Consider the following 18,732-nt stretch of genomic DNA (forward strand, 5'->3'; position numbering starts at 1 on the left):
CTGAGCTTTGGGTCAAGCAGGCACTCAGGAAACACCTGCTTTCTGCGAATATCTCCCCAGGAGAGGACACAGCAGTGAACAGAGACAGCTGGACTGGACGGTGGTCAGCAAGGGGGTGGCGAGCCAGCTCCATCTCCAGAAGGGGTGGACCCAGCAGGCGCCTCCTCGTGGCCTCCTCCCCCTTGCAGGACACTCAAGTGGGACAAGTCAGGCTGCTGGTGGCCTCAGCCTGAGCCAGAGACAGATGGGGGGAGGGGCGGTCAGAGGCTGGTTGTCACAGATATGGGGTGGGTGGGCCCTGGGCAGGAAGTAGTGGGGGGGGGGGGGCTGATGCACTGTTCACACAGAACCTGCTCTTCTTTCAAATCCAAGGCCAGACCAGAGGAACAGGTTCTTCCTTTGTTTGGGAAACTCCTTCCAAGGCCTGAACAAGGAGATGGGTGGCCTCAAGGCTAGGGGAACCTGTCCTCACAGGGATGGATCCTGGGAAGCCTGAGAGGGGCAGAGCCTGCCTCCCTCCTTCCTGGACCCCGGAGTCAGGAGATCTGGGTGACCTTTGCTTGCCAACCGCCTGACAGCCCTGAGCTTTATTTCCTCAATGGTGAGGTGGAAATATCACAGGACAACCTCAGAAGGGCGGGGTGACCATGTGGCACCCAGGGGGGCCTTCTTCCTTGGTCTCCCTTTCGGGCGGCCACCAAGGACATCAGCAGGGACAGCACAGACCAGGTTGGGAATTCAGAGTTTGGGGAGTGGAGAGTTTCCTGTGCTTGTTCACTCCTTCACCACTGATTTAATTAACTCCTTCCTTTGGGCTCACAGACAGACAGGAGGCGCTGGATAATGAAGACGAATCCTCAAATCAATAGTGATGTGGTCGCCAGCATTGAAATCCTGTAGTCCTGCCCTTGCTGGAGGAGCTCCAGATAGAACAGGAGGTGGATGGATGTAAGATAAGAACAGCTTCCTCCAGAGAGAACGTGATACTCTCAAGGGGAGGCAGAGAATGTTCAGGGAGAAGGGAAGTCAGAGAGGGCTTCTTGGAAGAGGCGGAATTTAAAAACGGGCACAATTTAGACAGAAACGCTGGGATAGAAATTCTGGGGCCAGTGTGTGTCTTGCATTCCTGATAGAGAACAGGAAGGGCAAAGGCCAGGTGGTGGGCTTCTCTGGGGCCCGACAGCCCCGCTGGCTCAAAAGGAAGGCTCCAGGCTCAGGCACTGAGGGGATGAGGTATGCTTGGGTGTGCTCTGCACTATTTCTCTCTGGCAAGTTATTGCTGATTTATAGCAGAGATGAAACAAAGTGAGTGAACATCTCCTGCCTTTGCTGGGATGCAAAATGTGCCTTGGTTCTGTCATTGACCATAGCTCTCGCTCCTTCCGTCTCATAGCTCTCTCTCTCCTTCCGTCTCTGTGGGTCTCTGGGCCTTCGTCTTTTGTGTCTTTGTGCCTCTTTTTTTGCTGATATTTGAAAAAAATCTCTTGCCTTTGCTTCCCTCGTCTCTTTCCTGTCTTGTGTATCTTGTGTGCCTTTGTGTTCTGGGTCTTCCTGGGGTTTTCTCTTGGTTCCTCTGTTTTTGGTCAGGTTCTCTCTCTCCAATCTTACCTCTCAGCATCTCTCTCCTTCCCAGGCCTCTCTGTCCCATTCCCTCAGGGTCAGCCTTCCTGGCTTCTGGGTTCATACCTGCCATTCCCCCACCTGGGCAGAGGCTCAGGGCCATGGGGTCTGTGCTCAGAACCTGGATGTGGAGGATGGGCTGCCAGGTCTACCTGAACCCCAGGTGGACCCAGAGGCAAGTGAGGCCGGAGAGGCCTGGCCCCTCTGTCCTGTATGGAGATCTGGGCAGACGGACTCTCCTATCCTTGCTGTGGCTCCGGGGCCAGCAGTGGGGAGTGAGCTCAGCCTATGTGCCAGGCCGGCCTTCACCTATGACAAACGGGGGGCTGCAGGAGAGAGCTGCGGAGCTGAGCAGAGCTGGCACTGCTATCTCCTTGGGCTTTACTGGCGTTGGACAGGGCAGGCGGGCCCGGGTTTATTCACTTCACCCAGGCCCCTAGAGGCTGAGAAATCTAGAGTGGGCAGAACAGAGTTGTAAGTTTCCACAGTGAGACGGGTGAGCGGCTAGAGAGGGTGTGCTTCACCGCCCAGGGTGGAGCCCGGCCCTGGCCCGCCTCCTGCTGAGAGTTCTGCACACACAATTAACTGAAGCCAGAGGCTGGCTCGTGGGGCTGGACCCTGCTTCCCGGTTTTGGCTCAGATGGGGTGGGAGTGGGGACAAGGAGGCCCAACACCTTGCCTTGCAGCTGGAATCATCCAATCAACTGAGGTTGTAAGTGGGCTTAAACCAATGAGAACGGACAGCCATGCCCCTGACCTCTGTGGTGTGGCTAATGACGGCCTTCTGCTCTTGGGAAATCAATCCCCAAGCCAAGGAGGATGCCCAGGACTGCAGAGGGTGCTGCTGGGGCAGGGGTGGGGCGCAGCATTGGGAGCGACACAGCTCTCTGAAGCTTCAGGCTTCTGTTCTGGGGATGCCCCCCTCCCCCTTCCCACACACTGGCATCGGGCTAGCGTTTGGCTTCATCAAGGGCTCCGAAGGTCAGGACAAATTAGTATGCATGGGTTTCTCTTTCAAAACACAACCGCACAAGACTTCCCTGAGATTTAGGGAAAGGGCAGTTTCCTGAACGCCAAGGGGCTCTTTCTGTCCACACGGAGATTATGACGCAAGTTATCCGACCTCTTGGCGCCCCACTTTAACATGGGACCACAGAAGTACACCGCTCACCCTGCCCGGGTCGTCAGGGGACGCCATGAAACAGGGAACGCACCGCGCCTGGCACAGCCTGCAGCGAGCAACCATGCAAGCCTCGGCAGCGACCATCCTTGCTGATTTTATCCGGCCACTCGGCACGGAGGCCGCCTCGTTCACCTGCACAGACCTACAAGCCAACGGTCCCCAGGCCTTCAGGGCGTGCAGAAATGGCGGCCACACGAGAAGACTGCCAACTGACTGGCGGCGGGGGTTTGCCCCGGTACGGCCCACAGGGGCTCCGGCAACTGAGCGCCATCCCCACCTGCGGAGAAGGCAGCCATTCAGTTCCCCAAATGGCTGGTGGGAGCCCCAGACAGCAGACCTACCCCACGCACACCTGAGTCAGGAGCTTCCAGGGTACTGCGACGGACCCGCACCGCCTTCTCAGACGTTGGAAGATGGCGTCTCCCACCCTCCTCTCTAAACCTTCCCGGCTCCTGCGCGCGCCTGCGCGCGCCTGCGTGCGAGCTTGCGGGCGCGTGCGCACAGGGCCAGTGCTCAGATGGGGCTGGTCTCTGCAGCAGGGGCAGCCTCCGTGTATGATCTGTGAGCTACTTCACCACCTGCCAGAAATTTCTCCAGAAAGTTCCCTTCCCTTGGATTTGGAACTGTAAGATATGAAAGCTGGAAGAGAACAGACTCTGTCCTGGCCCCCTCATCTCCATCCTACTCCTGGGGCAATCAGAGCCCAGAGAAGAAGAAGGACGTCCCAAAACTAGTTTCCCTAGCCTGGGGTCAGGATCGGGAGTGGAGAGGCACAGATGTGACACGGTCAGGCTCTGCCTTCCACTGGTCAGCCGGCAGGGTCAGTGGGTGAGGTGGGCTGGACGTGATATTTATTTTGATATATTTATCATGATATATCTGGATATGAGTATTTATTTCCGCAGAGAAGTATGCTTACTTTTGTTGCAACAGATGTTCCTGTTGGTCTAATCCCTAGTGTCTCTCTCTTTTCACAGGGATGTGGAAACAAGAACTATTTCATTTTCTTCTTAATAACCCTGTAAGGGTGACGAGCAGAGTGGCAAGAGGCAACAGGGAAGGGTGGGGACTGGGGCAAACCTGAGACTGTGTGCCCAGTGTGAAGAGGGAAGCTGCTACTTAGCCTGTTCAATTTGTCCAGGGAGGGGGCAGTATTGGCAGACTTTCTGATGTTCAAAAAAGCAGCCAGAATTCCATCTTTTTAAGAATTCTCCACATTTAAAAAAAAGTTGTCGGTGAACTTAAAGCACTGAGCCAGATCGAGTTGCAACCTCTAACACGAGCAAATGTCCAACCATCGGAGGACAGATGGAATCCCACTTCGCAACATGGAAGCCCTCCTGCTCTGCCATCCTCTGCTTCCTTCTCCAAGCCTCCGCCAGCCTGGCCCCCTGCACATAACACACCCTCCCAGCTGCTCAGAAGGCTGAAGGGAGTTCATGTGCCACGTCCGGGCCAACGTGACAGAAATGGCAAGTCCAGAGTCTGGCTGGGGACACACTGGGGGGTAGGTAGGGAGTGGGAGAGGGCAGCTGAGCGCTCTGAGGAGCTTCCAAAACGCTAATTTCTTAGGAACAGAGAAAAAGGAAGGTGGCATAGCAACAGCTGGCTCTGGGCAGTGAGCAATCCTGTATGAAAATAAAACATTTTACAATCCACAACCGTGGCTCATTAAGAATGAATGGATCTACGGGTATAAATAGCACGCTGCGTTAAGAAGTCAGGAAACAGCATATGGGTTTGATGGAAAAACGGCTGCCACTGAACTGCTGATTAGCTCTGTCGGCTGCAGCTCTGCACTAACGAGACAGAGGTCTGTGGTTCCAAGCTTTCGTGGCCCATGTGGATTTCTCCATCTTGGGCCATAGCATGAATCCCCATCTCCCCAGCTCCCTTATCACAATATGGGGGCAAACTCTGGACACACGGGAACAAGCCTATATTGAATTTCCCTCAGTTTCTAAAGCATAGTATCCTCACTATAATAGTCAGCCTTTGCTTGAATGCTCCCAGTGACAGGGAACTCACTACCATATCAGATACAAAACATCCAATTCTGTGGCTACTGAGCAAGAGGTACAAAGTTCCCCTTTTCTGTCCCAGCCCTGCTTTGAGGAAAAGCAGCCCTAACTAGCCATGCCATTTATTCTATCTGATGGGATACAGGCTAGATGCAAAAAGGAAAGCCTGGATAGGAATGGGTTGAGCCAATCACCTCCTCCCCGAGTGCGATGTGGGGTCCTGAGAACTGCCAGAGGAAGGGCATGACAGATGCAGGGGATGGAGCTGATCCGAAAGTTCCCTGAGAAGTAGAAGCATCTGCTGCCATACTCCTCCACCCCACAGGTCTCGCAAGCCTTGTCTCCTCCCCTGCTTCTGGAAGACCTTCCCCAGCAGCCTGGCAGCAACCCCTGTACTTGAGCTGGCCTTGGTGGTCTCTGTTCCTGGCAACCAAAAATCCTCCTGCCAAATCTGAAAAGCCAGTGTGCATGGTGCTGATTAGTGCAATGGTTTACTCCATGTTGAACTCAGAGGGGAGAGGAATGGGCTGCGATTCAGAAGCCTCTTGGCTGCAGCCTACAGGACAGCCTCCGCCACTCCTCGTCCTTCCTGAAGCTGCCCCCACCCCCAGGCTGTCTGAGCATCCGATAAGATAAAGACCGTGAGCCACAGAGCTCTGGCTGCTGCCAGTGCGGCACCCAATGTACTGGACACGGTGGCAAGGGGCGGGAGGTGGGCCAGCCACGGGTCATTCCAGAAGGCAAAACATAGTAGACTGACCTGAACCAGACTGCTCAACCCAAGCAATCCTTACGCTTGCTTTCCCTGGACTGCAAACAGAACCGTAGTTGAGGATTTTAAAAAAATTGTTTAAAATTTAGTGAACCAAGGAAGCGATAATGAAACCCCTCTATTTTTCTCAAAACGGTCCAACTGGAACAAATCCAAAACCTTGAAAGTACTTTTCTGGAACAGACCTTGAAGTCAACCAGTGTGTAAATCTGTTCAAATCCTTCTAGGAAGCCCCTGCTCTGCTCATGGGGCTGCCAGAGGGTGGGGGCAGGGGTGGGGGGTGGGAGGGCCCTGCAGAAGGACGGTGACTCTGGCCTCAATGGAGATGGGAAAGTGAACTTGCCCCACGGCTACAGGAGCTCTAGAGGCCTGCCTGTGCCTCAGCCAGGGGCTTTTTGGCCTACCACGGCTTCTCTGCCATTTCCAAGGAGACGCAGTAGGGAGGAAGTGGGTATTTGTACCCTGTGGTTAGGGCTTTATGGGGCGTGTGGTGGAAGGCAAAATGAAAAGGCCTCCCTAATCCGGTCAGGCCACAAGGCAGTGATGAAGGCTAGACAAGGGTCCCCTCCCACCTGCCCAGCCCCAGGCTCCCAGGGAGAGGCTAACATAGCAAAGCCTTCCCAAGCCGGGGTTGGTCTTTTAGGGATCCCAGCTCTCTGGCTCCTATCTGAGAAAAGTAGACACATTCTAGAAAGCCCTTTAAACAGTGTATGGACTCTAGACTCAGGGCTTCAGGCCCCCAATTTCAGGAGCTCAGCCACAGCTGGGCAAGTTGGGGCAGACCAACCATCAAGCAGATCCAGGGCAATGTTGCCCCCAGTCAGAGTACTGGGGGCTGAAGAAAAGAAGAAGCCCCATCATGTTAAGGATCCTTGGAGAAGCACAAAATCCTATCTGAGAATAATTTCCAGATGTAATGACTTTAGTCAGATAAATTTAGCTCTCTCTCTCTAGTTCTTATAGGGAATTAGGCTCATCCAGTGTCCAATACGAGCCCCCCTCCCCACTGTCTGCTTCTATCATAATGCAAGGCTGCAGAAGTTAAAGGCTTGCTTTTTCAGCCTCCCCTTTTAACTTTCTTCCATTCTTTATAGTGATGGCTGGAACTGCAGCAACCATCTTGTGACCATGAGGGAAAGAGCAAGAATTATAAAGACACCTGTCCTGACATTACTGAGCTGCTGAACCACAGCTGCAGGTGCCTTCCCTAAACTTTCTAGCATATGACAAAAAAAGTAATATCTTATATTCTAAATATGCCAGATTAATATGGTACCTGCCACCCCTACCGCCAGCAAATATCTTTGTACGTAGCCCAAGGGTGGGAATCCAGCTCCAAAGGAAAGAAGTCTGCTGAACAGGTGGGCAGAACTCTAAAGGGATTAAGACCTAAGAACCCATAGTACTGGTTCCACATTTTATACCTTTTATTTCACAGGGGAGCAAAGAGACCCAGGAGTGTGCAAAAGCTGGCTTTAGTCATTGCTGCCATAAACTTGGAGCAATGATCCACCACTGAAAAGTGGCATGGAGCACACAACCCATTTAGATTGATCAGGTAGGAGGGTGGACCTCTCCCAGAGGCATGCACGTCAGACCCAGGGCCACTCAGGTCACACTGTTCCCTACTCCACCCTGGGGAAGAATGAATGACCTGCTGTAAGCAGGCTTGCAGAGGGCTCACCAAGGGGTCTGCAGGCAAATCTTTGTCCCACATCAACACCCACTGTCCAGAAGAGGGAGAGAGTAGCAAACCCAGGTACTCAGCCAACCTGTCCTGCACATGCCGGAGAGTCACCAGCTCTCTTTAAGATAACACAGCAGAAAAAAATATTTCGGATCTTTCTCTAATACATTCTTTGTGTTATTTTTAACATTTAGTTTTTTTTTGTTTTTTTGTTTTTTTCAAGAGAGGGAGGAGTGGGGAGGGGCAGAGGGAAAGAGAATCTTAAGCAGGCTCCATGCCCAGTGTGGAGCCCAACACGGGGCTCTATCTCACGGCCCTAAGATCATGACCTGTGCCCAAACCAAGAGTCAGACGCTCAACGGACTGAGCCACCCAGGCGGCCCTAACATTTAGATCTTTAATCTATCTGCAGTGTGTTTCTGAATACACATGGAATGGGGTGGAAATCCAATTATGCTAATTCCGGTTGTTACATAAACCTGTTATTTTTCCCACTGAATTGAAAAACTACCTATGTTCAGCTTCCATACATCCTTAGGTCTGTTATTTCTCCATTCTGTTCTACTTACCTATTTATTTATCCTATAAATAAATATTTATTCTGGTGCAAATACTATACTATTTCTACTGATTACAGTAACTTTATAGTAAGCCTTAACATTTGGTCAGGCAGCTACTACCTTGCCATTCTTAAAAAAGCAACAACAATAAAACATTTTGTTAAATTGAAATATAACTCCTATACCATCAAATTCACCCTTTGAAAGTGTACAATTCCATGGTTTTTAGTATATTCAGTAAGTTGTGCAAGCACCGCCACTATCCAGTTCCAGAATATCTTCATCACATGTTCTCCGTACCCATTAGCAATCCTTCCCCCTTCCCCCCCACTCCCCAGCCCTGGCAATCACGAATCTACGTTCTGTCTCCATGGATTTGCCTGTTCTTTTTTTTTTTTTTAAGATTTTATTTATTTATTTGAGAGAGAGTGAGCGAGCGAGCACAAGCAGGGGGAGAGGGAGAGGGAGAAGCAGGCTCCCCGCTGAGCAGGGAGCCTGATTTGGGGCTCGATCCCAGGACCCTGTGGTCATGACCCGAGCCGAAGGCAGATGCTTAGCCAACTGAGCCACCCAGGTGCCCCATGGATTTGCCTGTTCTGAACATTTCATATAATTTCAGTGATACAATCGTGTGACCTTTGTCTCTGGTATCTCTCACTTAGCATGGAGTGTGCACGATTTATCCATGTTGTAGCCTATGTCAGTAATTTCTTCTTTTTTTTTTTTTTTAAAGATTTTATTTATTTATTTGACAGAGAAAGACACAGCGAGAGAGGGAACACAAACGGGGAGTGGGAGAGGGAGAAGCAGACTCCCTGCCGAGCAGGGAGCCCGATGCGGGACTCGATCCAGGGACTCCAGGATCATGACCTGAGCCGAAGGCAGTCGCTTAACCAACTGAGCCACCCAGGCGCCCCAGTAATTCATTCTTTTTTAAGGCTGAATAATATATTACTGCATGATTATGCCACATTCTGTTTATCCAGTGGATAACAGAAATGTCTGAATCCGTTCCTTCCTAAAAACTCCACTGGGAAATCAGAGAGGAATTATTACACTTATTAATTCGGAGGGATCAAGATCTTTGTCTGCCTGTTTGTCTCTTGCTTTTTGTCCTGTGATAACGTTCTATAATTTTCTTCAAGTTGGACCTATAATTGCCTTTCAACTTCACTTCTAGGCATTTTATAATTTTTACTGCAATTATGAGTGAATTTCCCCATTGCTCCTTCTAATTAGCACAGAGTAAAACTATTGGTTTTTTTTGGTGTGTAAACCATCGATTTACTTTGCATCCTGTCCGTTCCCAAATTGTCTTATTAATCCCAATGGGTTGTCTTAGTAGGCTCTCTTGGGTTTTCTTAGTATACAATCACATTATCCGCAAATAAGATAATTTCTTCTCTTTTCCAATAGCAACAGATTATTTTCTTGCCTTATTACATTATTTAAATATTACAAAACACTGTCAACTGATGGGGGTATTCTTTTTTTTTTTTTTAAAGATTTAAAGAGAGAGCGAGAGAGACAGAGAGAGAGCATGAGCCGGGTGAAGGGCAGAGGGAGAAGCAGACACCCCCTGAGCAGGGAGCCCGACCTGGGGCTCGATCCTGGGACTCCGGGATCATGACCCGAGCCAAAGGTAGACACTTAACCAAGTGAGCCATCCAGGTACCCCGATGGGGGTATTTTTTTTTTTTAAGATTTTATTTATTTATTTGACAGAGAGAGACACAGTGAGAGAGGGAACACAAGCAGGGGGAGTGGGAGAGGGAGAAGCAGGCTTCCTGCAGAGCAGGGAGCCCGATGCGTGGCTCAATCCCAGGACCCTGGGACCATGACCTGAGCCGAAGGCAGACACTTAACGACTGAGCCACCCAGGCGCCCCGAAACTTTATTTTTTTTAAAAGATTTTATTTATTTATTTGAGAGAGAGAGTGAGAGAGAGAGAGAGGCAGGGAGAGAGAGAGGGAGGGAGGGAGAGAGAGAGAGGGAGATTCAGAGGAACACAGGCAGGGGAAGAGAAGAGAGAGCATCTGGTGCCAGGAGCAGCTTTTTTTTTTTTTTTTTTTTTTAAAGATTTTACTTATTTATTTGACAGAGAGATAGAGAGACAGCACAAGTAGGCAGAGTGGCAGGCAGAGGGAGAGGGAGAAGCAGGCTTCCCGCTGAGCGGGGAGCCCGATGCGGGGTTCGATCCCAGGATCCTGGGATCATGACCTGAGCCGAAGGCAGCCGCTTAGCCGACTGAGCCACCCAGGCGCCCCCAGGAGCAGCTTTTTTTTAAAGATCTGAGAGAGTGAGAGAGAGTGAGCACACATGAGTGGGGGGGGCAGAGGGAGAGGAAGAAGCAGACTCCCCGCTTGATCCCAGGACTCTGAGACTATGACCCGAGCCGACGATTAACCTACAGAGCCACCCAGTTGCCCCCAGGATCAGCTTTCATGCTGAGAAGCAGGGACTGTGGGGCAGGAGGGGGATGATGGTCCTGGGGTTCCCAGAGGCAGGGGCCTGGGAGAAGAGCTGCTTCATGAGAGTGGGAGTGGTTTTAATAGTCTTCAAGTCTCTCTTGGTGCTGTCCAACAGAACCCTGACCCAGGGGAGCCTGCAGGCCCTAAGGAAAATCCTTCCACAGTTTTTCAAATCTTTTGGGGGCCGGGTGGGGGGGGTGGAATGGGTAGTTCATTCATTCATTCATCCACTCATTTACCTAAGAAGCATCTATCCCACTGCCTCTCCCACGGTAGGTGGTAAGGGATTGGCCTATTCAGGACACACATGGCCCTGCCCATATGCAGCTTCCAGGGTGGTGGGTGGTCCACACCCCAGTGCTGGTTACTTTATTTCTGCCTGGCCCTGAGCTCAGTTTTGGTTGAATGGGGTGCTCTAAGGGCTGTGCTTAGCACATAGGCTCTCACTTGGACCACAAACTGCAGTTTGGACCCCAGCCAACTGCTGGGCACCTGGGCATGGCTGCTGGTAGGACTGGGGAGAGGAAGCCACTCTTGGAGCTGGAAAAATGCTAATTGGTTCCCCAGTTGTCAGTGGTCTGGAAAGGCCCTGTGGGGCCCCTACACCAGACTCCCAAGGCTGCCGGCCAGGGGCTGTCTGCTGCCGGGAGTCTGACAGCCTGGAGACCAGCTTGAGAAGGAACTGGGACTGAGGCAGCAGCCCCTGGCAGCTCGGGAGGTTTCCAGACAGGCAAGGCAGATCATTAGTGCGGGGCTGCCGCAGGCTTGACCTCCAGGCCTGTATACCACCAGGAAGCCACAGAAGGGCTAGCGTGGGACTGACCTCCCCCCTCGCCCCGGGCCCAGGCCCATCATAAGGATGGTTCCAGCTGGCCTGGCCTTCCAATCTCCCACAGGTATCCCGTAGCCACCCGAATGCCTCTGTGAGGACATGGCCATGTCTGCGACGGCCAGGGGACCCAAAGTCAATCGGAAAGCACAGATCCCGGCTTCTGCAAAGCTCATCAGAGAGGACAGCCACGAGATCAGGCTTGGAAGCAGCTCAGGAGCAGTCGGCTTAGGTGTGGCCCCCTCCTTGCAAACCCCTGGTGCTTTGGTTCGCATGGCATAGAACCTCTGGGCTTTCGTCCTCCCTCCCCAGCAATTCCTCCTCTGTCTCCTCCACCAGCTCCTAGTCTCCCTTCCTCTCGACTGTGGGTTTCCTCAAGTTCAGGCCTGCCCACCCCATGTACTCCATGCACCCCCCAGGGTACCCCATCTCTGCGTGTGTGCAGACACCCTCTGGGCCTCCCCAACCAGCCTGGGGCCAGCAGCCCTCACCTTTCTGCTGCCCATGGGCAAGACACATAAGTCATCTGTCTGGGCCACCTGTTCCTGCTTGGCACTAAAATGGGGATCATCACAGAGCTGCAACACGCCTGGCCGAGGGCCTGCATGAAGGATGCGCTGCCTTGTACTCTGGGAGCCTGGAGGCTTCTGACCCAGTCGGCAGAGGGAGCCCAAGTTCACCAGGGGGACCGCCACATGGGCTGGCCTGGCCGCTGTGCAAACTCAGTTAATACACCGAGCCGCCTGCAAGCATGTGGGCCGCTGGTCTCCTCGCCCACGTCACTAAAAGGCCATCTGTGTCTGCATGACTGAGGAGAGAGAGGCTCTGCCCTTCCCAGAGGGAAGTGTGCATGCACGTGTATGCGTGTGTGCACGTGTGTCCTGTGTGGATGCTGAGCAGATGGGGCGGTGAGGGCCCCTGGGGCCTCCCCTCTTCAACCCACTCAAAGCCGCGTTCTGTCTCCCCAGCTGCAACTCCTCCATCAGCCCGAGGGACACAGATGCACCCTGACGGCGTGGGGGCAGAAGGAAGCCCCAGCTCGAGGGTGGAAAAGGGCCCGAGTGGAGGAGGGAGCCACTTCTCCAGAAAACCCCATTCCGGGCTCCTCCCTGAGGCCCACGGCTGCCCCTGGGGCCAGTCCCAGCATGGCCTGCTCCCCTGCCTGCGCGCCCGCCCCGGGGCCACCTGCACTCGCCCACGGTCCCTACAAGGGCTTGGCTGTGGCAGTGACGGCTGGGAAGGCGAACTCGTGGGAATGAGAAGCGCAAACGGAGTCCGGGAGAATTAGCGAGCAAGGCCTTCTGCACAAAGAGCTGGGGGACGCTGAGGAGAAGGCTTCAGGAGAACAGAGGCCCAGCTGTTACTGCCAGTCATGTCTGGAGGGGCTGACCTACAGCCGATGTTTACCTTCTACAGGATATCACTCGGCAACCTTCAACGTTTTATAATAAACACACCTTACTCTTGCAACAAGAGAAAAAAAAAGCCCGAATGATATAAAGATAGATGCCAGGTCTTAATCCAAAGACAGAAATCTTTAAGAGCCCTGCAGAAACAGCTCCCATGCCTCCCCCCACCCCAGCATCAGGTAAGCCCCCCATCCCTCTGGCTGCTTTCTCTCATTACGGACCCTCAGTCTCTACATCTTGGGCTGAAACCTGGACCCTTTAGGGCAGAAGGAGCGAGGGCCCCGAGGACAAGACCTTGCCTTTTGGTCCCAGCTCAGCCATACAGCAGCTCAGTAAGTGCATCCTCTTCTCCCGTCTCAGGCTGCCCGTCTGTAATACAGGGCTTAAATACCTGCTCCAACCACCTCTGGAGCCTGTGTTGAGACCAGGAATTTTAAAAATTAAGATCCCGAACATTAAAGCATCATGCAAGCTGTGCGGGGCCGTCTACCACACCAGGTACTGTTACCACCAGTGGGGCCGAGCGCCCCTTCTGACGGCGGCCACCGGGCATGCCACCAGAGCAGCGCGGCCTGCACGAGGACCAAAGGACTCCGGTAACAGTCAGTTTGCTCATTAGGACCAGGGCAGCCAGGAGTCCTCCCTTCCTGAGATGCAAGACAAGCACTGAGAAGAGACGGTATGGGCCAGCTTCGGAAAGATGCGTTCTCGTACTTGGCGAGAAACCTCAGTAGGTATCGCATTCCTGCAAAGATCCCTAGTGCTCACGGCATCTCCGGCCCCAAATGAGCGCTGGCTTGTGAAAAGGCCCCCAGGGGACCCCCCTGCCGCGAGCGATCACTGTGCGAAGGTCCAGCCGCTCACATGGGCGCCGGCGGGGAGCGGAGGGACAGGGAGGCACGATGCGCCGGGATGAGCCCCGTGGCGGCGGTGGCCGACGCTGGCCTGGTGCCCGTGGCGCTGCCCGGCTGGCTGATGGCGGGAGTGTGACGGCTGCTATCCCGGGACGGGGGGCAAAGGGGACTTACCTCTCTCTCGGGCCCACGTGTAGACGCGACCAGTCTCAGTGCTTCTGGGCTTTTGCTCGGCGGGCTCCATGGGCCAAGGTCGGAAGTGGGGGTCATTGGCCCGGCCGGGGGTCTTCAGCGGCAGGATATACTTGGGGAGCCCTTTGTAGAACCAGGCCCCCGACCTCTTCCAGACCTGGCAGGGGTGACATCTGCTTAGAGCAAGGGACACACAGCAGCCCTCCCTGTGCCGTGCTCCCACGCTGGCTTGCTCTCCTCCCCTGTTGGGAAGTGCTCTGCGCTGTGGGCGCCCAGAAGGTGCTCCGCAGACGCCACCCACATTCCTCCCACCTGCCCCTTCCCTCGAGGCTCTGGGGCAGAGCGAGCGACAGGAGGCTCGGCGAAGGGTCAGGCTCGGGGACGGAGCAGTACCAGAAGCTGTTCTAGAGAGCTCCCCGGGGACGAGGCTATCCCCGCAGGTGCAGGGAGGGCCCCGACCACAGAGAGCCCCAGGTTAGAACTGATACCTGCACCGAGATAAGGTCCCTGAACTCTTCATGCCTACTTCAAGAAACGCCAAGTACTCCACAATCTCTCCACCGAAGGAAATACATTCAGGATATTCAGTAAGAGGACGGGGAGAGCGGGAAGGAACGTGACCTTCTCAGAGAAGACCTTGGCAGTTCAGAGCAGATGGCCTGGGTTTGGATCTGGATCTGGCAGCTGTGAGATCTGGACACATCGACCTTCCAGATCCCCAGTTTCAGCACCAGTAGGTGGAATGTAGGAACGGGGCCCGCCTCACAGAGCAGCCACGAGGACCAGACTTTGAACGAACATAAGGCCCCACTGGGCACAGAGCAGCCCCTCGACAGAGGTGACGCTTATGATCATCCCTGCCGCCCGCTTCCTCTCATCCGCCACACGTGGAAGTTTTACAGCCAGTGGACTAAGTTCCCTACTCAAAAGAAAGAATTTATTTATTTATTAGAGAGGGAGGGGGGTGGGCAGAGGGAGATGAGAGAGAGAATCTTAAGTAGGCTCCACGCCAGGCTCGATCTCACAACCCTGAGATCATGACCCTGAGCCAAAATTAAGAGTTGGATGCTTAACCAACTGAGCCACCCAGGTGTCCCTCAAAAGAAAGAATTTAAAATCAGAAGGTCAGACGCTGCCCCGATTCTCTCTAGGACAGATTTTCCTAATCCCCAAGCCTCCTCTGTACATTAGTTCTGTGGGATGTTAACATGGGCTGGACCCAAAAAAAAAAAAAAAAGGTTCCTGATCATGTATACTTGGGAAGCACTAGGTTAAATGAAGCATTACTGCAGGACTTCTCAGAGCCTTTATTTAAAAAAAAAAAAATTTTTTTTTTTGAAGATTTTATTTATTTACTTGACAGAGACACAGCAAGAGAGAGAGAAAGAGAACACAAGCAAGGGGAGTGGGAGAGGGAGAAGCAGGCTTCCCACTGAGCAGGGAGCCCGATGCAGGGCTCGATCCCAGGACCCTGGGATCATGACCTGAGCCGAAGGCAGATGCTTAACAACTGAGCCACCCAGGCACCCCATCTCAGAGCCTTTAAGATGCCAATGTACATAGGGTTCTCCAACAGAGTCAAAGAACATACGGTGCTTCCCACTTGGAATCTACTCAACAGGTTTTCCTAGAGAAGCTCAACCCTAGTAATTGGTCTGCATAGACTCAGCACCTAACTGTGCAGCACTGAAATCACTCAACTATCTTGAGTCATCTCTTTATGCTCCAGAGTGCCAGGCATGGGGCCACTGAGTCCCAACCCTGTCCCTGGCTCGAATCACTCACCCCTCCCTCCCAGCTACCCTGTGCAGAAGGGCCTGCTTTTGTGTGGCTCTTGAATAACATAGGACCTATCTGGTAGGATGAATGCCTCGTGGCGCCCCCTTTAAAAAACCCTTCCTGGTCCTCTCATGGCCCTCCTACAGGAAGTATTTGACTTGATAGCGTGTACACATGGCCTAAAATTCACCAAGTGCAAAATTAAAGTCTCCTCCCCATTCCCAGAGGCATCTGGTGATAAGTTCTTTGAGGAAGCTCCGTATTATCCCCACTTTCCAGATGGGAAAATTGAGGCTCTGACAACTTAAGCAACTTGCCCAAGGCCAGCCCACCATTCTACTGGCCTCTATTCCACACTGGAGGCCCCAGAGTCTCATCCCAGCAGTCTACAGATGCAAAGTAGATGCTCACTAAGTGTGGCTGAGTGGTGAGTAAAGCCTCAGCAGGGCAGACATCATCGTGGACTGAGTGTCCAGCAGACTGGGCGCCTTCAGCGGAAGGAGCTGCCGTACAGGGAGAGGGAATGGGCTCAAGCAGCGGCTGCCAAGACCACCCTGTCTCTGCAGAGCTGCTGTGTGGTTCCTGAGAACAGGGGCCCAAGCCCAAGAGGCCATGGGTGGCCAGTGAGGGGCTCACTCCGCCTCCCATCAGTGCTGGCTTTGCCTGCCCTCCCCTGAGCACACAGGCCTCCTGCCCCCCAACATGGGCTGGGCCTCAGGGGGACCAAATGAAGCGAGCCCTTGAGAACCATGTGTATACCCTGGGCATGTACACAATTTGTTCTGAAGGATCCTGTAGACGCACCCTGTGTTTGCCTCCCACCTAACTCTACATCAGGGCAACCGTTCTGTGTTAATAAGTAATGGTCTCCACCGCCACTTTTTAATGGCTTCATAGTTTGAATTTATTAAACCTAATTAAACCAGCCCTCCACTGACAGACATTTAAATGGTTTCCAAAGTTTCACTCTTGTGAACAGCGCTGCAATAATCATCTTTGCACACACATCAGACAAGTGTCTGTAATGGCCTTAGAAAAAACCCCGGGGGGCGGATCTGCTGGGTCAAGGCATGTGTATCCATTGAGATGGTGACATACATCGTCAGACCACCCTCCAGGAAGAAAAGCTGAGTTTCCAGTGGAGTACTAAGTGTCTTCAGGGTGGGAAGCCTGCACTACACTTCCCGGTGGGATCTAGGGTCTGGCCTGGCGACCCGGCTCAGAGCAGTCTCCATGGGCTGGCGGGTGTGGGGGAGGTGCGTGTCAGGACCCAAGGCCATCAGAGTTAGGTGCCACAGGAGGGAGGATGGGGACCCCATGGTCACCCCTGGGGCACACTGTCACGTGGGCCTGTTTGAAGGGGAGTGGGCAGGACAATAGCGAGGGTGACTCAATGACATGGTTTCCATGTCACTGTTGTGTGGCTTTCAGTGGGAGAGACCAAGATGCTATGGAGCTGCGTTTGGGGATTCCACGGGGCCAGACACATCCCTGATCCTCAATGAGGCCTCATCGTGGTCTCCTTTGCTCTTCCTGCAGAGCTGGGACTGTGGTTCTGGCCCATGTGTGTGCATAGTCCTTGCTGTCTTTATTTTAATTTAAAAAATATCCATAGGGGCGCCTGGGTGGCTCCGTCGGTTGAGCGTCTGCCTTGGGCTCAGGTCATGATCCCGGAGTCCTGGGATCGAGCCCACGTGGGGCTTCCTGCTCAGCGGGGAGTCTGCTTCTCCCTCTGCCCCCGCCCCCACCCAACTGCCCCGCTTGTGCACCCTATCAACTAAATATTAAAAAAAAAAAAATCCATAACATGTAATTTACCATCGTAGCCATTTCTAAGTTTATGGTTCAGTAGTGTTAAGTACATTCATGTTGTATAGCCAATCTCCAGAGCTCTTTTTATCTTGTAAAATGGGAATTCTGCACCCACTGAACAACAGCTCCTTATTCCCCTATCCCCCCAGTCCCGGACAGCCATCATTCTACTTTCTGAGAATTTGACTCAGAAAGAATTTGATGACGCTAAGTACTTCATATGAATGGAATCGAAGGGTATTGATCTTTTTGTGACTGGCCTCTTTCACTTAGCGTAAGATCCTCAGGGTGTTGCAACCTGTGTCAGAATTTTCTTCCTTTTTGAGGTTGAACAGTATTCCATTGTAGGTCTATACCACATTTTATTTAGCCATTCACCCATTAATGGACACTTGGGTCGTGTCTACCTTTTTTGGCTGGTCCTTTCATTTTATTTATTTTTTTATTTTTTTTAAAGTTTTTTTTTTTTAATGATTTTATTTATTTGACACAGAGAGAGAGAGCACAAGCAGGGGGAGCAGCAGGCAGAGGGAGAAGCAGGCTCCCCGCTGAGCCAGGAGCCCGATGCGGAACTCGATCCCAGGACCCCAGGATCATGACCTGAGCCGAAGGCAGACACTTCCGACTGAGCCACCCAGGCACCCTTGGTCCTTTCATTTTTAGAGACCACTAGGCTCTACCATCCAGGAAGCGGGGGCAGGGCAGTCACCACTGTATCTTCAAACTCCTAGCACATGCCTGACACACAGTAGGTACTCAGCAAACACGGGCTGCATGGCTGAACTGGCAGCTATAGGGAGTCTGCCAGAACGTGTCCCAATCCATATAGTTGTCACCTTCCTGGAGATGTGGCCTGAGGGTTTCACCTAAGTCCTTGTAATTAATCAAATGGATTTATTATTTCAGATTAGAGAGGGATAAAGAAGAAGTGTTTAGGAGTCTCTGGGTGGCTCAGTTGGTTAAGCGTCTGCCTTTGGTTCAGGTCATGATCCCAGGGTCCTGGGATCAAGCCCCGCATTAGGCTCCCTCCTCAGTGGTGAGCTTCTTCTCTCTCTCCTGCTCCCCCTGCTTGTGCTCTCTCTCTCTCTGTGTGTGTAAAATAAATAAAATCTTAAAAAAAAAAAAGAAGAAGAAGAAGTGCTTAGCAGGGCATGACAGTGCCCAGCAAGATCCAGGGAACCTCCCTGACTCTGCACTCCCCACACTTCCTCGAGCACCAGTGCGACCCGCAGCCCTGGCTGTCCCACGCTCCCCTGGCTCATCATAGCCAGCAGGCCCTGGGCCCTCAGCCTCACCTCCTCTTGCAGTGTTCTACCTCTACCCCAACCCCATGCTTAAAAAAATACTGATCAGTAAAGTGCTTTTAGAAAATAGGATAAAGAAGGCAACCCTCTCGGGTCCCCTCCCTCCTTGGGAGCTTTGTACTATCACTTGGCTCAATAAACCTTGCTTTGCTGCCTCCCCCCACCCAAAATAAGATAAAGAGCCCAAGATCCAAACTACTAGGCTGAACTGCATGAACATGCAGTCAATGGTTTTTGGT

The 18,732-nt window shown here is 52.7% G+C and overlaps 1 protein-coding gene across 1 annotated transcript in view; it reads right to left on the bottom strand.

The window, feature by feature from the left end:
- The window catches only part of RPH3AL (rabphilin 3A like (without C2 domains)), a 140,731-nt gene that overhangs the window by 11,003 nt on the left and 110,996 nt on the right, over nucleotides 1-18,732 (bottom strand). The window contains 1 exon segment of the mRNA XM_044921811.1: nucleotides 13,581-13,755. Coding sequence (XP_044777746.1) covers nucleotides 13,581-13,755 — 175 coding nt within the window.

The sequence above is a fragment of the Neomonachus schauinslandi genome, chromosome 15 (genome assembly GCF_002201575.2).
Source record: "Neomonachus schauinslandi chromosome 15, ASM220157v2, whole genome shotgun sequence".
Taxonomy (NCBI): domain Eukaryota; kingdom Metazoa; phylum Chordata; class Mammalia; order Carnivora; family Phocidae; genus Neomonachus; species Neomonachus schauinslandi.